Source organism: Piliocolobus tephrosceles, chromosome X (genome assembly GCF_002776525.5).
Source record: "Piliocolobus tephrosceles isolate RC106 chromosome X, ASM277652v3, whole genome shotgun sequence".
NCBI lineage: Eukaryota > Metazoa > Chordata > Mammalia > Primates > Cercopithecidae > Piliocolobus > Piliocolobus tephrosceles.
This window is the reverse complement of record NC_045455.1, coordinates 14,766,898-14,789,416: the sequence shown is the minus strand read 5'-3', so window position 1 is coordinate 14,789,416 and position 22,519 is coordinate 14,766,898. Positions and strand designations below refer to the sequence as shown.

The 22,519-nt window shown below is 41.9% G+C and overlaps 1 protein-coding gene across 5 annotated transcripts in view; it reads right to left on the bottom strand.

Moving 5' to 3' along the window:
- Positions 1 to 22,519, bottom strand: part of DOCK9 (dedicator of cytokinesis 9) — a 299,398-nt gene that overhangs the window by 55,912 nt on the left and 220,967 nt on the right. For 4 of the 5 annotated variants that reach the window (XM_023218031.2, XM_023218032.2, XM_023218033.3 and 1 more), the window contains exons 28-37: positions 21,925 to 22,071; positions 21,623 to 21,706; positions 21,105 to 21,216; positions 17,080 to 17,258; positions 16,732 to 16,845; positions 14,436 to 14,553; positions 9,944 to 10,077; positions 7,131 to 7,245; positions 3,545 to 3,611; positions 2,086 to 2,133 (exon numbers count right to left, since the gene is read on the bottom strand). In XM_023218031.2, the coding sequence (XP_023073799.1) occupies positions 2,086 to 2,133; positions 3,545 to 3,611; positions 7,131 to 7,245; positions 9,944 to 10,077; positions 14,436 to 14,553; positions 16,732 to 16,845; positions 17,080 to 17,258; positions 21,105 to 21,216; positions 21,623 to 21,706; positions 21,925 to 22,071 (1,118 nt within the window). Of the gene's footprint in view, positions 1 to 30; positions 906 to 2,085; positions 2,134 to 3,544; positions 3,612 to 7,130; positions 7,246 to 9,943; positions 10,078 to 14,435; positions 14,554 to 16,731; positions 16,846 to 17,079; positions 17,259 to 21,104; positions 21,217 to 21,622; positions 21,707 to 21,924; positions 22,072 to 22,519 lie in introns of those variants that run through there. The other variant, XM_023218035.2, reaches the window with a different exon arrangement.

Below are 22,519 nucleotides of genomic sequence, written 5' to 3'. Positions count from 1 at the left end.
CACCTTTATTCTTACCCAAGCAGGAAGGAGAAGAGCCACACACTTTGTTAAACTTGTCAGCAGTCAAGTAGAGAAAACAGAAGAGTGATTTGGGTTAGCAATCAAACAGCTAACTTCCTGCTGTGTACCATCACCAGAGCAGATGAAAATGAGACCGGGGCTGCAGTGACACCTGTCCCCTGTCCCAGAGCCAACCGTCCCCCTCACTGTGTTATTGTGTGTTGGAGAACAGGGACATGCATGGACTATCATCGACTGCATGCTGCTGGGTGACTTCAAAGTGACAATAAGAAGGCACAGTGTTCATCAAACTGGACCACCATGGATGGCAAACATGTACAAGGTTCACAGTCTAGTTCAGGATCTGTTTCACATGCAGCAGAGACCCATGGCAATTTTCGTATAGAGCAGAGCATATCTTTCCACAGTGCATGGAGCAAAGTCACACCATCTCCACTCCCGTTTTCCTTGGCCCATCTATTTTTAAGGCAGTCCACACTTTAATATGCAAATATATACAGGGTGCTTATGAAGTAGGAAGATTTTCTTTAAAGAAGTTAAATTTATATCCACTGAAAAAAAGTAAGTTAACCATTTCACAAAACCCGATTCTAAAACATTTTGTTGGGACAGAAATCTGCAGCTTCTCACATTCACCGTTTTAAGCTGTGAGGCATTTTATTCTACTTGGCACAATATTCTCCAAATGCCATCTTGCGATGTAGGTGTCACTGCAAAAAGTGAAGCTAGACCAGCACAGTGCCTTTCTGTGACAGAATTTACTGTTTGCTCATCTTCATGGGACAAAGTCAGGGAGAATCCAAGTCAAGGTAGAAGATGTTGCTGGTATAAGGACACCTTGTATATACTTGCATTTAGTGCTCCAAAACTCAAATACAAAATTACTGTTGTGATAAAAAATAAAGCAGTTAAGATTAGAGAACTTTAAGTGCTACCACATTTCAATGAAAAACAGAAAATATTAACAGGAGGAAAATGCAAAAATTCTAAATTTGCTTCTTTTAAAAAGACAACATACATGTTTACTTCTTAACATAAAATGTAATTCTGAAAATTTCTCAAATATCCCCAGAAAAGAACAATGTTAACAGAAAAAGAAAATCTTCACAAAGAGCAAGTCTATTAAAAAATCTCTGGCCTATTTCATCGCTATAAGACAAAATTGTTGATATACAGAGAAACAAACCTCAATGACAACTACATTTTTAAGTTTTTCTTAAAACATATTTACTTATAATAAAGCTGTTAAAAACAATAGTAAAAAAATATAATACTTAGACCAAGGCCCCACTAATACACTAACACAGAATGGCTCACAACATAGTAAACAAACAAACACAGACATTCCTAATGGCAATGGAGCAGGAGGAAGAACTTGGTAAGGACAAGAGGTGCTGTGAAAAAACGCCCCCAAAGAAGGCGTGTCCACACAGCTGCAAGGAGTTTCTAGGAGGCTGGTTCTGGACAGGAAAGTGGGAGTGACGCGACTCACCAGGGAGTTCTGGCCAAGAACATGGAGCGCTTATCAACTAGTCAAGAGTAGGAAGACAAAAGGCTCCATTTTAGAGGTTTGTGGAAGTCCACACAAATTTGAGATGGGCTGAAAACATTCTTTCATTAAGAAAGAAGAAGAGTGGTTAGGTGAGATTTTAGTATCTTTGTAGCTGGGAGCAGGAACAGTCAAAATGACCTTGGAAAGTCAAACAGAGGAAAAGAAATCACTAAGGAAGGAACACAGGAAGAAGAACTGGGGAGAAGAGGAGGGGAAGGAGACAGAACAGAGAAGGAAGAGGAGTTTGGACAACAGGATGGAAGGGTAGCCACAGCCCACTAAAGGAACACTTTCCAAGAGGTAACACGTGAGATGAAATGAGACTTCGCCTGTAAGAATGCAGACGAAAGACACTGCCGGGCTCTGCGGTGGCAATCCAAGGGCCTGCCATCGGTCCCCATGGCTGCTTCCATGAATGCCAACCGCCAGCCGCCACTGCTGACCATTCCCACACAATCAGAGCCAGGCAACACAGAAAACAACACGTTTCGGATGAAAACGCCCCACAGTACCTGGCTATGTATCGCTTCCCCATGTACTGGAACTGGTGCAGGCAGACTCTGCAGGCAAGATGAAAAATTATTGGGGCAACGTGAAGATAAAATTATTTTCAGGACGTTATTTATCCATTAACAACAACAAATTCAATAAGCATTATGTCTAGCACCAGCATATATCACATCCTCATTCATTCAGAATAGTTTTTGGGAGTCCTCTGGAAAGTCCCTTCAAACCCAGAGAAATGTATTAACCTGTGAGGGAGGCCCCATGTTGTGTAGCTATCAGTGCCGTGGTGGCTGGCGAAAGCAACACAGTGCAGAAGCCCATGACCCACAGGATCGTCCATCGACTCGGGTGATAATTCACTCCACGCCAGCGTGCCCAGGAAATCACATTGAAGACCACGCACCCTGTTCCAAGTTACTTATTCATCCTCATTTACATTTATATAAGCAGCTCTCTCTTTGGCTCGAAAATACGGATTATACACACCAAGTATGTAGTTTTTAAAAATATATATCTAACAACGTTGTTTTGTTTTGTTTTTTTAAATCATGTATTTAATGAGGCAGTTAAAACAATGTCCAGTGAGCTCCTCTGGTGTTGAACCTCATTTCACCACATAACTCCTGCCTTTAACTCAGCAGAGGTCAGGAGACTATGAGCCAAGTGTCCACTGAGGGCCAGGCCCACAGTCTCTCATCTGTAGTTCCAAAATGCATGAAACTCTGAAAACCGGCTTTCCTCCTGAGTTCGTGCAAATACATTTGGCACCAAAATGTGACCCAAAATACTAGACATAAAGCTACTTATAGTTATGATTTATCCAATTATTATGAACAATAATAGTACTGCAGAAATTTTTTATTTTTACTATAGAGAGATGCTGCTGAGATGTTATGGGATATAGTCTACATGTAAATTTTTCAGAAGCCCAAAAAGTTCTGAATTTGGAAAATTATCTGGCCCCAGCAGTTTTGGATAAGGGATCGTAGATTCACATTGCAAAAAGTAAAGAGCTTAAAGGAAATCAGAAACTTATATTGACGAGCCAAAATGAGATAAAGATGCTACATAAGATTTCACTTTTACTTCTTATATTTTAAAATTATAGCAATTTTTCTGACTCAGTTTCCGCATCAGCTTAAGTTAGGCTCAACTTAAAAAAGCAGTATCTACCCAATTCAGCTAATAAATTTCGTGTTGTTTTATTAAGATGACTTATACACATAAGCAGTTACCTCTCATGTAAAACAAGCACATATCTGTAATACTTTAAGGGTGACCACTGATCACTGGGTCACAAGCCCCGAAAATATGTTTTAGGGCCAAGTCCATGAGAAAGGGCTTAACAAGTAAGTGAGGATGTGACATACACGACTCCCCTGGTTCAACTACATAGTATTCATCAAGCCTCTTAATGATCCAGGAAAAAATCAAGAGGCAATGATCAAAGAGAAAGCTACTTACTCAGATATTGTAAAAAAATCCATAAGTTCAGATGTTGAAGCCTTGTTCCAATATGTAAACAAAGCATCTAGAAAATAAACATTTACTTAGAATCACAATATATATCGTATACATTATGGAGAATCACCTGTCATGAAAATGGGAAGGAACCTTGGAGTGTAGGCCTCTAAACCCTTTCCCTGCCCTCTTTTATAGCTGACCACTCTACACGGGATATCACACACCTGAGGCCTATTCACCTTCAACATGCTGTATACGAACATTTGAACTGTAATTCCATCATAAGTCATCTCGTGCTACATTCTAGCATAATGCTCACTTAACTTATATGTAACATGCTCTTAAACAGACTAGAAAATTCTAAGAACACAAGTGTACATACAACCTAAAGCTGGGCTCTCTTGTCTCCTACTACAGGATCTCTCCTCAACAGGGAATTTGTTGAAAATCTTTGCATATTACACACATAAGTTTGCTCTTTGAGCTTTAACTGAACAATATAGCTTGGATCTATCTCAAGTTTTTCCAAGTTGCATAATATTCCTCTATGTGGATAGACCATAATTGACTTAACTAGTCTCCTACTGATAGACAGTTACTGTTTCTGCCCCCTAACTTTTTGCTATTACAATTATGTTTCAATGAATATCCTTTTATGTGGGTCTTTGCATGCATGTCTAACTATACCTACAGGATAAGTTCTCTGAAGCAAAATAGCTGTACCGAATGGTATGTGCATTTAAACCTCTGTGTGAACCCTTAACAGTTTAGTATTACTGTCGTTTGAGTTCTATCATCTAATAGCTAACCTTTTTTGCATTCTTGTATTTCACACTGAGGTTGAGAAATAGGTAAATAATTTTCTCTTAGGGAAAAAGCCAGAGTCTTTGTGGCCTGAGATGAGCAGAGAGGGTGGCTGTGGGGATGCTGATGGCCCATGAAGATGCATGGCCACAGGCTTTCACTCTACACTTGTCAAGAACAATGACAGGCAGGAATGACATGGGATACAGACTGAGAATCTGTTGTGTGCCAGACACTGTACTAGGTCCTCTCACAATTTCACATAGATTGTGCCATCTAATCCTCACCATAATCTGGGGCAGAAGAAAGTTCTCATTTAGATGAGCTAACAGAGGCTCAGAGAAGTAAAGTAATTCTCCCATTTACCAGTCTGAAGAATCATGGCTGAGTGGGAATCGTGTGCATCTGATTCTAAAGGTCGCTTGGCCTATTAGACCAATAATAAGAGTGGGTCATGGGCTTCCATCTTTAGGGGTTTTGAGTTGAGATTCCAGAGGAACAGACTCTGGCTACTTGAGGCTGGCCATCAGGGTAGGATGAGCCCCCAGGGAGCTCAGTGCATGCTGGAGAGCCTGGTGGGATCACCCTGCAGACCCCTGCGGCCGCCCTCAGCACACACCAGACAAAGCGGCCAGCAGCATGGGGCAGTGACGCTGCCATTCCTTGCTCTGGGCTCCAGGTATGGTTGGGGAGAGTGGGAAGACAGAGATAAGCTCTGTGAAGACGGAAATGGCACAAGAAGGACAGCGAGGAAGGGCCCAGCATGTAGAAGGTGCTCATTAAATGTGGAATAAATGAAAGAGTAGCTACACAGTTACACAACTGATTTTGGTTGTCTGTGTGTTAACCATCTCTGGAGGCAACTTCTCCCCCTAACTCATACGGTACACAAAAGCCAAGTGTAGGTAGATTTTTAGAGTTTAATGTGAAAATTTAAATAACACTGCTTTCAAAGAAAATATGAGAATACCTTCATGACCCTGGAGGTCAGAGAAGATGTCTTAAATGGGATGCACACACACACAAATTCTAATTATAAAGGGAAAACAATCGATAACTTGAAGAAAATTGAGATAAAAATATATTCTGAAGAGGTGGTTGCATTTTTAAAATATGTATATGACTTTAAAGAATAACTTTTACGGCCGAGCACAGTGGCTCAAGCCTGTAATCCCAGCACTTTGGGAGGCTGAGACGGGTGGATCACGAGGTCAGGAGATCGAGACCATCCTGGCTAACACGGTGAAACCCCGTCTCTACTATAAAATACAAAAAACTAGCCGGGCGCAGTGGCGGGCGCCTGTAGCCCCAGCTACTCGGGAGGCTGAGGCAGGAGAATGGCGGGAACCCGGGAGGCGGAGCTTGCAGTGAGCTGAGATCCGGCCACTGCACTCCAGCCCGGGCGACAGAGTGAGACTCCATCTCAAAAAAAAAAAAAAAAAAAAAAAAAAGAATAACTTTTACTTGAATTCAAATGTTCTTGTATATTTGTCTTCAAAAAGCAATTATGTTCCTATTATAGGTCATATTTCATATTTGAAATTTAAAATAATTTAAATAAAACTTTAAACAAAGGAAAAACAGAATTATAATGCTTGCTAAACCTCATTATTACCATGAAGCAAAGTTTAGAACTTTTGACTTAAATGGGAAGACTTTCAACTTTCTAAACCCAAATATCAGACTAAGTGCCCTGTGCTAGTGTATTTGGTCATCATTCAGGGAAAGTCTTGCTCATCTGTTCTTTTTTTAAAAAATAGCATTTTAAAGTAACGAATCAACAGAAGAACAAATTACCCAGTCTTTCTTTTAAGGACAAGCAGGTTTTTCCTACCATCTGAGCTAAAAAGTCAGGTTGTACCTTGGCTGGGGTCGGGGAAAAAAAAAGTCAGGCTGTTAATGCTGCTGAAATGGAAGCTTGATATAAAAGAAATACCATTTTCAAGCAGAAATTCCTTCCACTGGCTGGTTAGTCCACACCTCCTGCCCCCAGATATAAGCAGCACAAGAAGCCTTCAGGTTCTCAAAAAATGGCACTTTGTTTTCAGGAGAGTTCATCCTAATTCAATCACCTTAATAAAGTTCACAGCACACCTTTTAATTCATTGTAGGAAAAATAAGATTTTTGCCCAGGATGAGAACTGTGACATTGTTTACCGGGATTGTTTATATTACACAGCCAGATACACAGACGAGCTAACAGAGTTGAAACTGTCCTGTCATACACATTCGCGAGCCTTATGTGGTCCAGATAGAGCATTCAAACTTCTGTTCCTTCTTATTTTAAAATGTAGTTGTCCAACCCTCAAACAGAAACATAATCTACTATGATACCACCATTTCCATTAGAAAACTAAAATAACGTTTCTCCCACTTTGAGCCAGGAATATATACACTCTGAATGGAAGGAATGCTTAGGTCTGCCCACAACATATATTCTAATTCTAGAGACTAACACAGTTATTCAAGTTGACAGTAAGTTTGTTTGAACGAATAAAATGTTTTTAAAGTCAAAAGCTATTTTATGTATGTGCTTCTATCTCCTCCAGTTAACATGGTAGGTCCCAGTTTAATATTTAGAACTCATTTTCTAGAATAAAATTATTAAGGTAATGATTTTCCCAAATAAGGTTCTTATTTCTTGAATATGCATTGAATATGCATTTTTAACAAGGAAGAAAATCCTTTGAAATCTTTGTATCCTTTCAACTTATTACAAGTTAAAAACAAACAAACCAAGTACTGAAACAAGCAAAACAGAAATCTCCATTTTTTAACCTACCATCAGACATGCTCTTTAAGATGTAGAGGAAACACATCAGTAGGCTCTTAATCTCAGACTGGTCAAGTTTATCACAGCGAACCACCGAATTTCCCAATGTGTTACTTTGTTGGTGCTAAAAAGAAAATACAGGTGATTTTGATTTTTCTATTTAATTACGGGAGGAAAATGTGTTTCCCTTTTCTCCCGTGGAAGAGAAAGATTCTTAGAATCAAGTCAGATCATACACATTGGAAGGTGCAAGTAACTTGCTGACAATTAAACCACAGGCACCCTTTCACCCAAATATAACACACTCAGATGCTGCCCATGGAAGCCCTAGCTTGTCTCCTCAGCACGCCCTCCTAAGGGACAAGCAGAAGGCACAGACCTTTCACACTGGATAAATACAGCTTTAGCTCTGCCGAGTAAAACCTTCTGAGATGCCAAGTATATTGAAACCTCATGCAAGAAAGTATGTGTGCTAGGATCAAGAACAGAAACTATGACTCGGAAGACACTGCACAACCAACCACCTCCTGACGACAACGGCGGTGGCTGAAACAGCAAGTGCCTGTGGTGCTGCTGTGACCAAAGCACCCCAAAGCCTGCAGCCCAGGCGCCGTCATCCAGGGTGCATCATGGGGCGTGCTGTGGGCACTGCTCAGGGAACACAATAGGCAGGTGCCTGCCTGGGACAAACAGGGACACGTCAGCACAGCATCCAAAGGTCCTAAACTGATGAGGTCACTCCATCATCAGCTTAGCTCAACACTGCAAACGTCAGAAAGCTTGGGGGAAACGAGAGGGCAATTTTGCCACTAGGCAGCAGGTTCTCATGGAAAAAAAGCAGCACAAGAATCTCATCATGTGATTGCAAACACAGGAGATTTTAAAACTCTCCCAGTTGAATTTCCGATTGAAATAAAAAATTTTTTTTTGCCAAATATCAGAGCAAAAACAATAGTGGAAAAAAAGATGTTTTATTCAAGGTGCTAGTGGCCAACTGAAAATAAAATTATGTGTGTGTGTGTATACACACACACACACACATTAAATAGGCTTAATTAATAAAATATGTGAATATTTTTATTTACAGAAAAATACAGGGGCAATTAGTGGCAAAACTGGTATGGATGTACCCTCTGGCCTTCCCACTTGATCAGAGTCACTGGAGAACTCAGTACTTCCGGCAGTGGGAGACAGGGTGCTGCGTGCATTGTCTCCTCTGGCAAAGGTGGAATCGTTAGAAGGGAAAAATCCACAGTGACCCGGTTTTTCCTGGCTGACTGGCAGCTCTCCTCCTCCTCTCCAGCACTGCGTATGACACAAGCAGAGTGCCTTCGGAGCAGCTTCTCCTTCTACACACGAAGGCATGTTGGGGTCAAGGGAAAAGTTTGACACGTCATGACACACCCAAACTGAGCTGCTCGCACTTCAATAGAGCTGCATTTAACAATAACCATGTCAATGCCGGCCATGGGATGCGTGACAAGATTATAAACCTGATGCTGAGGAAGGATGTGTTCTGGGTGTTTTTGGAGAGCTAGGGATAAATCCCTAAATGGCTCAGCTGTTTATTGGGATGGGTGCTTGTCTGTAACTTGAAGTAACTTAGAAAATCTGTGCCCAAAGTGATACCAATCTACCATGGCTCCAGGTTTAAACCCACACTTTTATCCTTTCCTACAAAGTTCCAAATGGTCTGAGCATTTAGTAGTTTGAAGAAAAAAGGCTAAGTATGACGAGGAAGTGCTGTGTTGTGGGTGGGTGCTATGTGAATAAAGTGATTTCTTATCCCTGAATTACCTACATGATCAATTATTCTCTGGAGCTGGTTTCAGACCTAACACCCTTGTGGGTGGAGAGCTGTGTTGGTGACAGTGTCTCCGTTATAAAGACTACAGGGAATTGGCAGGGTGCAGAGGCTCACACCTGTAATCCCAGCACTTTGGGAGTCCGAGGCGGGCGGATCACGAGGTCAGGAGTATGAGACCAGCCTGGCCAATATGGTGAAACCCCATCTCTACTAAAAATACAAAAATTAGCCAGGCATGGTGGCATGCGCCTGTGGTCCCAGCTGCTGGGGAGGCTGAGGCAGAGGAGTCACCTGAACCCAGGAGGCAGAGGTTGCGGTGAGTTGAGATCGTGCCACTGTACTCCAGCCAGGGCGACAGAGTGAGACTCCTCTCAAAACAAAAAAAAAAAAAAAAAGACTATAGGGAATTGAGCTGGGCAGCATTTTGAGTCCCTCCGTGTCCAACCCACCAGAGCCATTCACTCAAGATGCTACACTGCAAACACTGCCCAGGATCTGAGGTCATGGAAACAGGAATCAGAGCATTTCAAGGAATGGGCCCCGACCTTAAAGCTCTCATCACCTACTCCAGGTCAGCTGGGTGGTTTAGGATAAAACAAAAGGTCACACTTAAAAGGCAATAGAATGGGCCGGACGCGGTGGCTCAAGCCTGTAATCCCAGCACTTTGGGAGGCCGAGACGGGCGGATCACGAGGTCAGGAGATCGAGACCATCCTGGCTAACCCGGTGAAACCCCGTCTCTACTAAAAAATACAAAAAACTAGCCGGGCGAGGTAGCGGGCGCCTGTAGTCCCAGCTGCTCGGGAGGCTGAGGCAGGAGAATGGCATAAACCCGGGAGGCGGAGCTTGCAGTGAGCTGAGATCCGGCCACTGCACTCCAGCCTGGGCGACAGAGCGAGACTCCGTCTCAGAAAAAAAAAAAAAAAAAGAAAAAGGCACTAGAACATGAAGTACGTTTACTTTGGGCTAAATCCATTGATTACAAGAACACTTGTGCTGGGTGGAAAGCAATTACCTTATCCAGGGAATTGCTCTTCTCACTGTTCCTTTCTGGAAGGCTGTTACCCGAATCTGTGCTTATGAGAGATCCTCTCGAATCAGCATTTCTCACACTGTTGATGTTTGGAGTTGACGTCGTATATGGAGAAGCTAAATGGAAATCAAGCCAAGAATAAAGTTTTATTAAGACAGAACAAAATGAAGATGAGTACTGAACTTTAAGGGATATTGCTTTTCTTGCACTTATATTTTCTGTTAGGAAGTTGGCTCACGAGTTGCATTCCATTATTTCACCTTTAAAGAACCGGGTCATATACAATGAGATAAAAAGAAACTAGTCTGAAACATTCAGAAGTAAACATCCATTCACTTATTAGAAACCACCTTTGATCGCTAACCATGCACACCTGTTTCAGAATGTGATAGAATGAAGACTTAAAAAAATTAAAAGATAAATCCACCTACAACTATCAACTCACGAAATTAAACCATACAACAAACTCGTAGCATTCACACTGATAATAACCACTGAGGAGCCTACCAAACTCTGAGGGGTGTCATGGGGTGTTTTAAATTTTCAAGAACACAGTGATCCGTGACCTTGGCCAGAAGCTGCCGTTTCAGCAGCAGGTTGTGCTGTGCTCCTTTTGAAGACACATTTGTTAAACTGGGTGTTTGGAGGGCTGCTATGATAAAAGGCAAGTAATCAGTGAGGGGCAGGAAATGCGAATGGTGCTGGCCAATATGACCCAACGGCTGAGAAGCTGTCAGTGTCCAACAGGCACACACCACTCATTTGTAGTTAGTTGTGATTATTAAAAATAAAATTAAACTTTTTTCTTTAAATGTATGCATATTATTCCTTTTAAGTGCCTACTAAATTGTTAGAATGTAAGTACTTGTTAAGTTATTTGGTTCTACGTACCTAATAAACAGAACTGTTGGGTGTGTCTTTCGGCCTAGGGATGCCATGAAGAAAAGTGACACTCAGGGTGCTGTGAATGGGGAATATTTGGGAATCTGCTATAAACAACTCTGAGCAGACAGGAAATCTCATGTGGAAATAAAACTTGTGATGTCCATGAAAAAAACAGGATTTGAAGGCAGAAATCACTCCCCATCTTGGTACTAAGGAATTTTTAAGGTAATAGATTGACTTCCTGTTTAGATAAGATTTATTAAATAAATCACACAATTTAAAGTGACTCTTTGGTCTGGTACATTCCGTGCTGAACCAAAAGGCGTGCCTCCGGCGGAAAGGCCTGGCTGGTTCGGCAGATGGCATCAGGAGATTTGGACTCTGTGTACAGCAGCTGTGAGCACACACTCTCCCAGACCCAAGCTGAAGATGCCGTTACTTGGCACTTCACAACAGGCTGGTCGTTTTCAGATCTCAGGAGGCAAATGAGCTACCATGGACTGGGATATTTCTAAGTTAAAAAATAAATAAACAACAAAATATAGCCAGCCCCTAGGTTACACCAAAAGCATGTTTGAAAGTGACTTGGTTGTTGCCCTTCTAAATGTGATGGCTAATGGCATAAATTCATCATCTCTCAGGCAATGTCAAGATGGTCTTTAACTCTTTTTTTTTGTTTTTTTTTTTTTTTGTTTTTTTTTTTTGTTTTTTTGAGACGGAGTCTCGCTCTTTCAGCCAGGCTAGAGTGCAATGGTATGATCCTGGCTCACTGCAACCTCAGCGTCTCGGGTTTAAGCAATTTTCCTGCTTCAGCCTCCCAAGTAGCTGGGATTACAGGCAACCGCCACCAAGCCTGGCTAATTTTTTCATATTTCTAGTAGAGACGGGGTTTCACCATGTTGGTCAGGCTGGCGTCGAACTCCTGACCTCAGGTGATCTGCCCACCTCGGCCTCCAAAAGTGCTGGAATTACAGGTGTGAGCCACCACGCCCGGCTGATCTTTAACTCTTTAACCTTAGAAGGAACCTGTGACATCAAGGTCAAAAATCCTTCCCTCTGTTGAACACTCAGATTTATTCATTGCTATCCCTGAAACTGATTCAGTGTTAAAGACCAAGAAAAGAAGAACCAGGGGAATTTGAAAACAGAAGCGGAGGCTTGAATATGTAGAACATTAAGCCTTATTGTCAGCCAGTGGCTGCGTCTCCCCAGGAGAGAAACCATGTGAATGATCGTCGCAAGGGACAGGTAAAAACCCTGTGAAAAAACTATGGCCTTTTTCTGTACTCAGATAAGAAACGCATGCTATCACCAAATTATAATTTTTCTAATATAATCATATTCCATATTTAATGTTGAACAGCATTTGAAGAACACAGAAGTCAAGAAAAAGAACACAGAACTCAAGAGAAAGGTCCTCAGTAAAGTAAAATTAGATCCTAAGTTCTCAGAGTTTCCAGCTTGATTCCAGAAGTAGAGTCCTAATTTAAGGCAAACAGATGGAAATGCAATATATCAAAATCAATATGCTTAGTTTGTTCCTATTTTGTATGTCTTTGTGTATGCGTTTGTATTTAATACCCTGGCCCAGAGCATAGCTTTTAAAGTCCTTAAATGACACTTGAGTAAAATGAAAAGAAGATAAATTCATCCCTCCTCCCTTGGTACCACTGAGTAGGTGCAAAAAGCAACCCTGAGCCTCAGAACGCTTGCCTTTTAAAATGAATGTAATCTCAGAGCAGTTTTTATCCAGGCAGTGAATCACTTTTAAAACTCTCAGGCACCATGCTCCAAAGACATTAAAAAAACTGTGATGGCACATTCTCAGTATGTGTGGAAACAGGATTCTTCTAACAGAGATGTAAGGAGAGTTTGCTCTTGAAGGAGAAGCACCAGGACTAAAATTAGCTAGAAACTCCCTGATGAACAGAGTTGCTAAAGCTGCCAGAAAAAAACTAGTAAACCTAGTTCAAAGATGAGGCTTCCCTGGAAGGTATTCCTAAAAGAGAACAGGGATTTAAGTCTTCAAGAAAGGAGGCAATATAGATAGCCTGAGGATAATAAGCCTGTCGTGGTGAATTCCTATGAAACGTGGATTTGGATTTTAAAATTTAAGAGTGAAAAAGTATTAAGTCAGTCTCAAGTGCTTTCCATAGCTGCACCATCAACCTGGAGCAATTGGAGGCCATGATGCTAAAGATCCGCAATGGCCTATTTCCAAGTTCTAAAGAAGTCCCCAGTCCTAACAAGGTGAATTCTGAATTGGAGAAGAGTCAAAAAAGTCAAACAGAAGTATTCAAACTGTGAACCACTGCAGACCACACCCTCTGAGGAAGGTCCCCTCCCTGCTTCTGGAGTAGTGGCTGGGAACGGGGCAGAGCAGGGCAGAGACAGAGTGAAGGCCCAGAAGAAAGGCAAAGGGAAACTCGTGACAGCAGCCAACATTTGCTGAGCGTTTACCGTGTGCCAGGCTCTGTTCCAAGCATTTTGCATGAATTAACTCTTTTAATCTTTACAGTGTCAACTAAGGAGAGCATAACTGTGAAAAAGACACATAAGTATCAACCAGATTAAGGACTGGTATTATTATTGTAGGATAAATTTGGGCATTGGTGTGGGTTTTCTCATGTTAAATCCTACTCAGTTTCATCCCCTACCTGAAATAGCATATTAACACCGCCACCACCGGCAAAGGTAAGGACGTAATCTCAGAGCGGGCAAGTCCTGTGAGTGAATCGGATGAAGGCTGCCATTTATTTTATCCCATTAATTAGTCCCATTATTGGGTAGTCTAGCCACCAGCCATAGTAGGCTGCTTTCTTTATTCACAACGTGATAAAGAGAGGGAGAAATAAAGACTGAAGAAGTCTGTGAGCACCTGTGACAATTCCTGGAAGATATGTGTGTGTATATACATATACATATACACACACACACACACACACACACACATATATATATGTAAACTGCTATCTCTGAGGAAAAGCTAGCACAGAAGTTCAATTAGTCAGAATATTAATAAGTACATTATGTCTGGTATTTTCTTATGGAGAAAGTATTCGAATTTCGATTTGTGTGAAGTGTTTTTCTCTCAGAGGGGCTGCTCTTCTGTTATTTCACACGGAAAAAGTCTTGTGGGACAGATTTTTGAAAACTGATTTTAGGATTGAATTCTAGCCATAAACTGCTATGTTCTTTAGGAATTACTATTTCATATTTCATCAAAATCGCTAAGACTACAAATCAGTGTTCCCCTCCCCCTACCACCTGCAAAAATATTCCTTAACAGCATACACAGTCCAATTAAGATTTAAAATGAAAACTCAACAAATGTTGAACAAAAAGCAAACAGTGCAAGCCTGTGATTAACTGTATGATCCTGAGGAGTCACAGGCATCCGGGACCTTTATTTCAGGGCGTGGCTGAGGGGTTTCAGTTGTTGATTATCACAAACAGGAAAAGAATACCCAGGGCAGAAACTCAGACTTCAAGGTCCTACCACACAAGTGTGACACGTTCACCAACTATGGGCTCCAAGACACTTTCAGAGTGATGGCGGAGAGAAGCCCACAGGAGCAGGGAGCATTACCAATGCCGGAGATGGCGCCCAGCAGGTCCTTGTGCAGGCTGTTGTCCAGGGTGCTTCCCTTCTGTGGTGTCACCAGCGGATTCACAGCTGGCAGAGCCAGGGATTCGTCCTTCACAGACTGTCAAGGGGAGGAAAGCAGAAACAATCAAAGATGTCTGGAGAGGGATTCCTCCCCTGTTCTTGGAAGTGCCAGGGCCAAGTGCAGGACCAAGACAGCCTGATGCATTCAATGTACCTGCCCGCATGGGAGCAGCAGCCTTGAGGTGTGGGCGAGGGAGGAGGGTGGGATGGGTCAGAGTGGGAACAGGGGGCATGGGATATGGATGCTGGGTGGGGGTGGGGGAGAGAAATCACGTTCCATAAAGTCTTGTTTCTCTTTCCCCAGCATTTCTAACACCTCTCCCTTTCCAGAGCTCTGATGCCCAGCATTTCCTTATTCTTTTTTTTTTCCCCTTCAGAGAAAATCTCCCCTGCTCTTTCTAACTAGAATGCTGGTTCTTATCTGTAATGCGGGGAATTACGATGACAGCGGCAATGACAGTCTCTAGATGTTCGTAGCATCATGTGGACTTCAGTGGAGAAATCATACTAATTTTGAAGTTAGGTCAAAAAACGGGATTTCACTTTGGTGAAAGTGTTCATTTTTGTTAGGACTGAAACTGTTCAGGGACGTCACATTCTACTCTGAATTACTCTGGTTTGAAAAACAGACAGGGTTAGAGAATACATGTGTGAAATGCAATGTTGTACAGGGTGAGATAAGCGAGGTGCCCTTAGGACAGAGAGAGTTTATGCCCTTTAGAGCAGCCACACACGCACAAAACCTATACATACAGCTCATCTCAGTGTAATGCTATTTAGGAACGTAATTGGAGGTGAAGAGGTAGTGTAAAAATGGGACACTGCATCACTGTTGGGGTGGGAGGGAGGGACAGAAACATATATGAGACTCTGCAAGTGTACACCCATAATGACAAGGTGGGAAGATGAACAACCAAGCCAGTTCATGAGACCAGAGTACCAGGGAAAGAGGAAATGCTAAAATAACATGTGCTGAATGAAATTCATAGCAGATAAGCCCTCTGAGGCCAAGACAGAATCAGAAAGAGAAGGAGTGCTGGTTTTAGATTGTAAAACTCTCATAAACTTTATTAATTAAAAATTATTATAGGTTAACATTTAAAAAGTCTTTTGCAACTGAAATGTGACAAGAAATTTGATAGTGATAATGCTTTGAAAAAGCTGAATTAATTGCAAGATGATTCCAGGAATCCTTTTTAAAAAACAATCATATCAAAGGTACCAAAGACTGAGTAAAAAAAAGTAAAATCATCTCTAACCAAAAACTTTTGAGATAATTTCTGGGGTCATCTCTCTGTTGACTCAATTTCATCAGGAGAACATGGTTTTCACACTTATTTTTTAACAAAGATTGAAGGTTTAGTAATTGACCCCATCTTAGCCAGGAATGCAACTTACTAGGAGTCACACTGGCAAAATAAAAGGGGGTGTATACTGGGTTGAGTAGTGTCCCCCAACAAATTCATGTCTACCTGGACTTCAGAATGTACCCTTATTTGGAAATAGGATCTTTCCATTATATACCTAAGATGTAAGTTAAGATGAGGTCATACTGGGTGGACCCTAAACCCAATCACTAGTGTCCTTATAAGAAGAGGAGACGGGGCCGGGTGCGGCAGCTCATGCCTGTAATCTCGGCACTTTGGGAGGCCAAGATGGGCGGATTGAGAGGTCAGGAGTTCAAGACCAGTCTGGCCAACATAGTGAAACCCTCTCTCTACTAAAAATACAAAAAAATTAGCTGGATGTGGTGGTGGGTGCCTGTGGTCCCAGCTACTTGGGAAACGCAGGCAGGAGAATTGCTTAAACTCAGGAGGTGGAGGTTGCAGTGAGCCGAGATTGTGCCACAGCACTCCAGTCTGGGCAACAGAGCAAGACTCTATCTTGGAAAAGAAAGAAGAGGAGAGGGACACAGAGGCACAGATAAACACCATGGAGAAGGGACACCAAGTGAGGGTAGAAGCAGAGACTGGTGCAATGCCACCACAAGCCAGAGAGCACCCAGGATTGCCTGCAGCGTCAGCAGCTGTGAGAGGAGCATGGCCCAGTCTCCGCCCCAGGAGCCTCCGGTAGGAACCCACCCCACTGACACCTTGATTTTGGACTTCTGGCCTCCTGACTGGGAGAGAATAAACTGCTGCTGCTCTAGGCCACCCAGCTTATGGCGCTCTGTCTTGGGACCCAATACTGAGTTGACGTGACCACACTTACATACCATGCCCGCATTCACGGGGAAGGGTGACACATCCCTCACATTGATCCGCTGGACGTTTTCAATCAGCAGACCAAACAGAGGCAGGTAGAGGGTGGCTATCCTTGCCTGATGACTCTGAAAAGACACACATGGTAAGTTTGACCCAGGATTCTGAGAACTGAACTAAGTTGTCACTGACCATCTCCTTTATTTGGATCCTTCCTATAAAGACAGATATTTGATTTTAGTCCCAAAACAGAGCAAAGTCTTAGTGCTGTTACCATGAATTTTCTAATTGATTACTCTCTTTACACCACTTAAAATAAAGGACATTATCAATACACATTCCTTCCATTGGGGACCACTCACCCTTGAAGCATATCTGTCATCAAAAGAATGCTTTATCAGCAGGTTCTTGAGCACACTGATGGCGATCAGACGGACCTCCCGGAACTCCTGGAGGGCTGTCCCCACCTCCCTCAGTAACAGTCCCACCAAGAAGTGGTTTCTGCAGAACTCATCTGTTAATGAGTAGTCAAGCTGGAGGTCTGAAATGAGGATAGAAACTACTTGAGGTAGGAAAGATGCAATGCTCTTCGAATAAAAAAAAGAAACAAAAAACTAAAACCCATCCTCTGCATTCAGCCCACTCTGGGTGTCAAGAGATGATTAGACTTGGCTTCAAATGAGAAAGGATCAATTCTACAAGGCTGCTCTACTTCTTAGCACATGAGAATCTTAAATGAAAACTAAATTTAAATACAATTAAGTGCACTGGATTTTGGAACATATTGCATCCTACATAATTAAATTAGTGAACAGTTTAAGTACCAATTTTTAGACTAGAGCACAGCATATGTTACATTAAAAATATAACTTTGTTAGCGACAAAGTTAAAAACGTTATACTAGCTAACAGAATTGTATAAGAGCAGTTTGTGCATAACAAACATGTAATTAAATAATAAACATACATGGCTTATTAAAATGTTATTTACTATATGAGTTCATATATTCCTTTCCTGGTCATTAATGCCTATATATTCCATTAAAACCCAATGTATTTAAAATAAACAAATTAATACATAACCTACTTATTCTGCTATCTCTGAATGAAGAACTTATTTAACGCAGTATTTCCTAAGATATTCTCCTAATATTTCTCCACCTCTCAAAACAAATATAAATTTAATATAAGCTAAAATTAAAATGGAGAAAGCATCAAACCAAACTGGTAAATCACCAGCAAGCTAAATGACAAAATTGAGAGCTCTTCTGGAAAACAGATAGAAGCAAACATGAACTCTACTCTGGAAGGGTACATAAAAACAGCTGAACATCACTCTGAAGATGAAATACACATTTCAGGAAGCTAAAGCTAGGTTGCGAATTGTCAGACTGACTCCATTATTAAAGGAAAGTCTATAGATCTCTCCCTTTGCCTTTCGTCCCGTATCAGATAGCTACTAACTAAATCTACCCAAAATACGGACACAAGTTCTACGAAACCCTTTAGTAGAAGGGGAAGAGCAGTCATTTTCCAGATTAATTATGTTCATTGTTTATGATTATTTCACCTAGTTTATCTAAACTGTAAGTCATAGCTTGAGTTCACATAAATCTCTTAGAAGAAACTACTTATGGTTTAACTGTGTGTGTGCTCACACATCTGTGCTTGTATGTATGAATGTGCATGAGAAATTACATGGTCTGGATGTGTGTGCCCTCTAAATCTCATGCTGAAACCTGATACTCATTGTTGGAGGTGGGGCCTAGTGGGAGGTGTTTGGGTCGTGGGGGCGAATCCCTCATGAATGGCTTGGTGCCCTCCTTGCCATAATGAGGGAGTTCTCGCTCTGAGTTCATGAGAGATCTGGTTGTTTACAAGAGTGTGGCACCTCACTCCCCATCTCTTTTGCTCCCTCTCTCACCATGTGACATGCTGGCTCCTCGCTTGCCCTCCACCATGATTGGAAACTTCCTGAGGTCTCACCAGAAGTCAATGTTGGCATCATGCTTCTTGTACAGACTGCAAAACTGTGAGCCAAAATAAACCTCTTTTCTTATTTTCTTTGAGAGAGGGTCTTGCTCTGTTGTGCAGGCTGGAGTGCCATGACATAATCTGCCTAGATTGCACATTTCACTGCAATCTCTGCCTCCTGGTCTTAAGTCATCCTCCCACCTCAGCCGCCCATATAGCTGAGAGTACAGGTGTGTGCCAACACGCCAGGCTAATTTTTGTTTTCTTTTTCTTTCTTTTTTTTTCTTTGTAGAAACAGGGTTTCATTATGTTTCCCAGGATGATCTTGAACTCCTAGGCTCAAGTGATGCTCCCAGCTCAGCCTCCCAAAGTGCTGGGATTATAAGTGCGAGCCACTGCACTGGCCCTCTTTTCTTTATAAATTACCCAGTCTCAGGTATTCCTTTAGAGCAACACGAATGGACTAACACAAGAAAGGAGGTGAAGGTGGGGGTGGGAGGTAAGTGAGAAGAAAGAAAATGAAAATTCTAAAAAACATTTATTCCTATCAGTATAGTAAGGCAAATTACCCACACATGTCCCCCCACAACTGAGCGAAGCCCGTCTTGCTACCAAATACCCTAGAAGTCTATAAGAGCTTGTGCTGCCCTGCCGGGTCATAGGGAGACAGGCATCAGCACACGTTCACTGCACAGCCACTGGGCAAAAAGAGCTCCCTGGGCTCTGTACCAGGTGGAGGGAAGGAGAGTCCCCAGGTACAGGAGACGGGATGAGGCTGTGGTGAGGTTGGGGGCGCAGGGCAGGAGAGAATGGTTAATTCCAGTTGGGGAACTGGAAGAGGGTGAGGAGACCCTGGGAGGCCCCATGCAGGAGGTATGCAGTGGCTGGCTTGGGGAGGAAAATGAGGATTCCCCAGGGAGGGGGCTATTTGAGGTGGAGGGGTGGCATGATGTGTCTGAGGAGCTGGGAGTTGGCACGGATGCCTAGAATGTGCAGAATAAGGGGGTGTGAGACCACAGAGGTGGGAGACCAGGGTTAGATCAGGGGACACTGAATACCTATCTGTTCTCTCAGCCCAGAAAAACTCTCCCTCAGATATGTGGGCGCTTGGCTCACCCCTCACCTTCTTCCAACTGTTATCTGGCCACTCTGTCTCAAATGTCACCCCTTTTCATATCTCCTTTCCTTGCTTTGTTTGTTCTCCTTAGGATGCATCAGTGTCTGACATTCTATGTATTTTGTGTATGTAGAATAGCCAGGGATTATCATCCAGGTTGTACATAACTTATTCTGAAGCTCGACACAGTTGGTGCAGGGTAAATATTTGTTGAACGCATGAATGCCAGCTCCAGGACCACAGTCCCCCTGCCTGATCCTTAAAAGGCAGTACCAGTCTGTTTGGGGGAAAGTTGTTTGTCTCTGAATGAATGCCTTAGTGTGTTTCTCTCGGAATTCAGAAGCAGTTAATTCAGGTGCCATTAGCAGTTTGGTGGCATCCTTCCACTTTTTCTCTCCTTTAGCACAAAATACCTGAGCACATACAAGGAACTAAGCTCAATAAATATTGCTTGACAGACCTGACAGACTAATTTGTTCAATTTGATTTACTCAGTGAAGACAAAGACATTTCTATGAGCTCAATTCTCTTCAAACTTAAAGATAATACAGGACATTAATAAAGACTCAACATACAAACATGAAAAGCATGTAAAAAAGCCACATTGCTTGTGATTTTGATTACTGCCACCACTATGGACAAGGGCTATGAAAATAGAATAATGAATTTTGGGGGTGAAGCAGGGATGTTTGTTTTACTTCTTAAAGAAACATCCTAGAGTACCCAGTGACTTCAGGAGCAAAAAACCAGATACCTCCCTGGGATGTTACAGCAATGTCTTAGCTCCAGTGAAAAAATCACTAATTTATGGTCAGCTTAAAAATTAATCAAATTATATAGGAAATGCTTAACAGAACAGCATATGGAAGCAGTTCAGCCATCACTTGCATTCTTTACTTTTTAGAGGAGGAAAATGCAAGAAAGCACGCGTCACACCCCACACCTACCTACAGGAGTGTCATTTGACTCCACAGTTGGTGAAAGAAAAGCTAATTCATAAGAAGAAAGGAAAAGTGAAACAAATAAAAATAAGCTATAGCAACTGAAATAGATTTCTTTTCTTTAAGCAAAGGGATTTTTCAATGAAATAGCCATACTGGCATGATCTGTAGTCTGATAAGTTTGCTGAAAAGTTCCCATATTAATATTTTTTGAAATAGAAATTTCATAAGAAAAAAATTAATTAATCAATAGAAAATCAGAAAATTCAAATATCATGTTTGAATCAATTATCTTTTCTTATTGAAAATAAATGTCTCCCTTTGTGAAAAGGTTAACGGATATAAAGATGGATTACCTTGGTATCTTTGAATCCTGCCTTTTCCAAACGGCATTGGTAAGTTCAATGGAATATAATGTTCATGGTTGCACACTACACGGAGAAATTCAAACTTGTATTCAAACAGGGTCTGCAGGAAGAAGTGTTTAGTTATAAATACCCAGCTGGATATTTTATACAGGATTCTAAAAAACCTATTAGCAATAGTATGTTAGAAATAGTCATTAGCTTCTTGACCTTCTTAGAACTGCATATTATATTGCATTGTACAGATTTCAGGATGGCTGCAGGGATTGATTTGAAAACTAAGGACACATTTCATTAAACAATGTCTTCAACTGGTTTTTAGGGCATTTATTATTTATGCTCCTCCTACTTCAATGAAGGATTTCAGGTAGCTTATAATTACAGACACAGGCTCAATACAACAAAAAAATTAGAAAGGCAGAGCTTTTTAAAAAAATAAAGGAAAAAGGTAATTCTACCAGAGAAAGCTACATGGTGACTTCTGTTACCAGTAACAACCCCCACATTACCTTTGGGTCTCCAGGAGCAAAGCAGCTAATGTAGTTGTTGATCTGCTTGAAGACAAAGCCCCTGTCCATGAAGGTGAAACATCTCTGTGGAGGAAAACAAGTAAAAAGGTATTTCAGGTCCAAACATTTCGGAAATTTGGATTCAAAGCAGCATTTATTGCTAATAAGTTTTTCCACTGATACAAAAAACACGCCATCCACACTGCCAGAGCACCTACTCTATTCTAGTCACTCTGCTAGACAGCTCGTAAAAAGCGCATCTTTGTCCCATAACTGACATCCTCTTCCCTGCACATCCTCACCTTGATGAAGACAGCAAGGCTATGATTTGCGTTCTTAGATGCCTCTGGATTATCTCGAAACTTCTGAGTGATGTGTGGCATCAGCATATTTACAACGGTTTCCACTGCATGATGATAGGATGCAGGAAATCTCTGGTTTCGCAGCAACTAAAAAGAATTCATTGCAAACATTATTTATTAAGTTGCAATCATTTGGGAGGAAAAAAAATATCTCATCCATGAGTCCAGAGTTTCTTGCTGGGTGTGGTGGCTCACACTTGTAACCCCAGCACTTTGGGAGGCCAAGATGGGAGGATCACTTTAGCCCAGGGATTTAAGACCAGCCCAGGCAACATAGCAAGACTCCATCTGTACAAAAATTAGGTGGGTGTGGTGGTGCGCACCTGCAGTCCCAGTTACTCAGGAGGCTGAGGTGGTAGGATTGCTGGAGCCCAGCAGTCTGAGGCTGCAGTGAACCAGGATCAGCCACTGCACTCCAGCCAGGGTGACAAAGCAAGGCCCAGTCTCAAAAAACCTCATAAAACCTCAGAGTTCTAGTCTTGTTTATCTGAAATTAGAAAAAATGAATTAACCCTCCTTCTTTCAAAGTACCGTA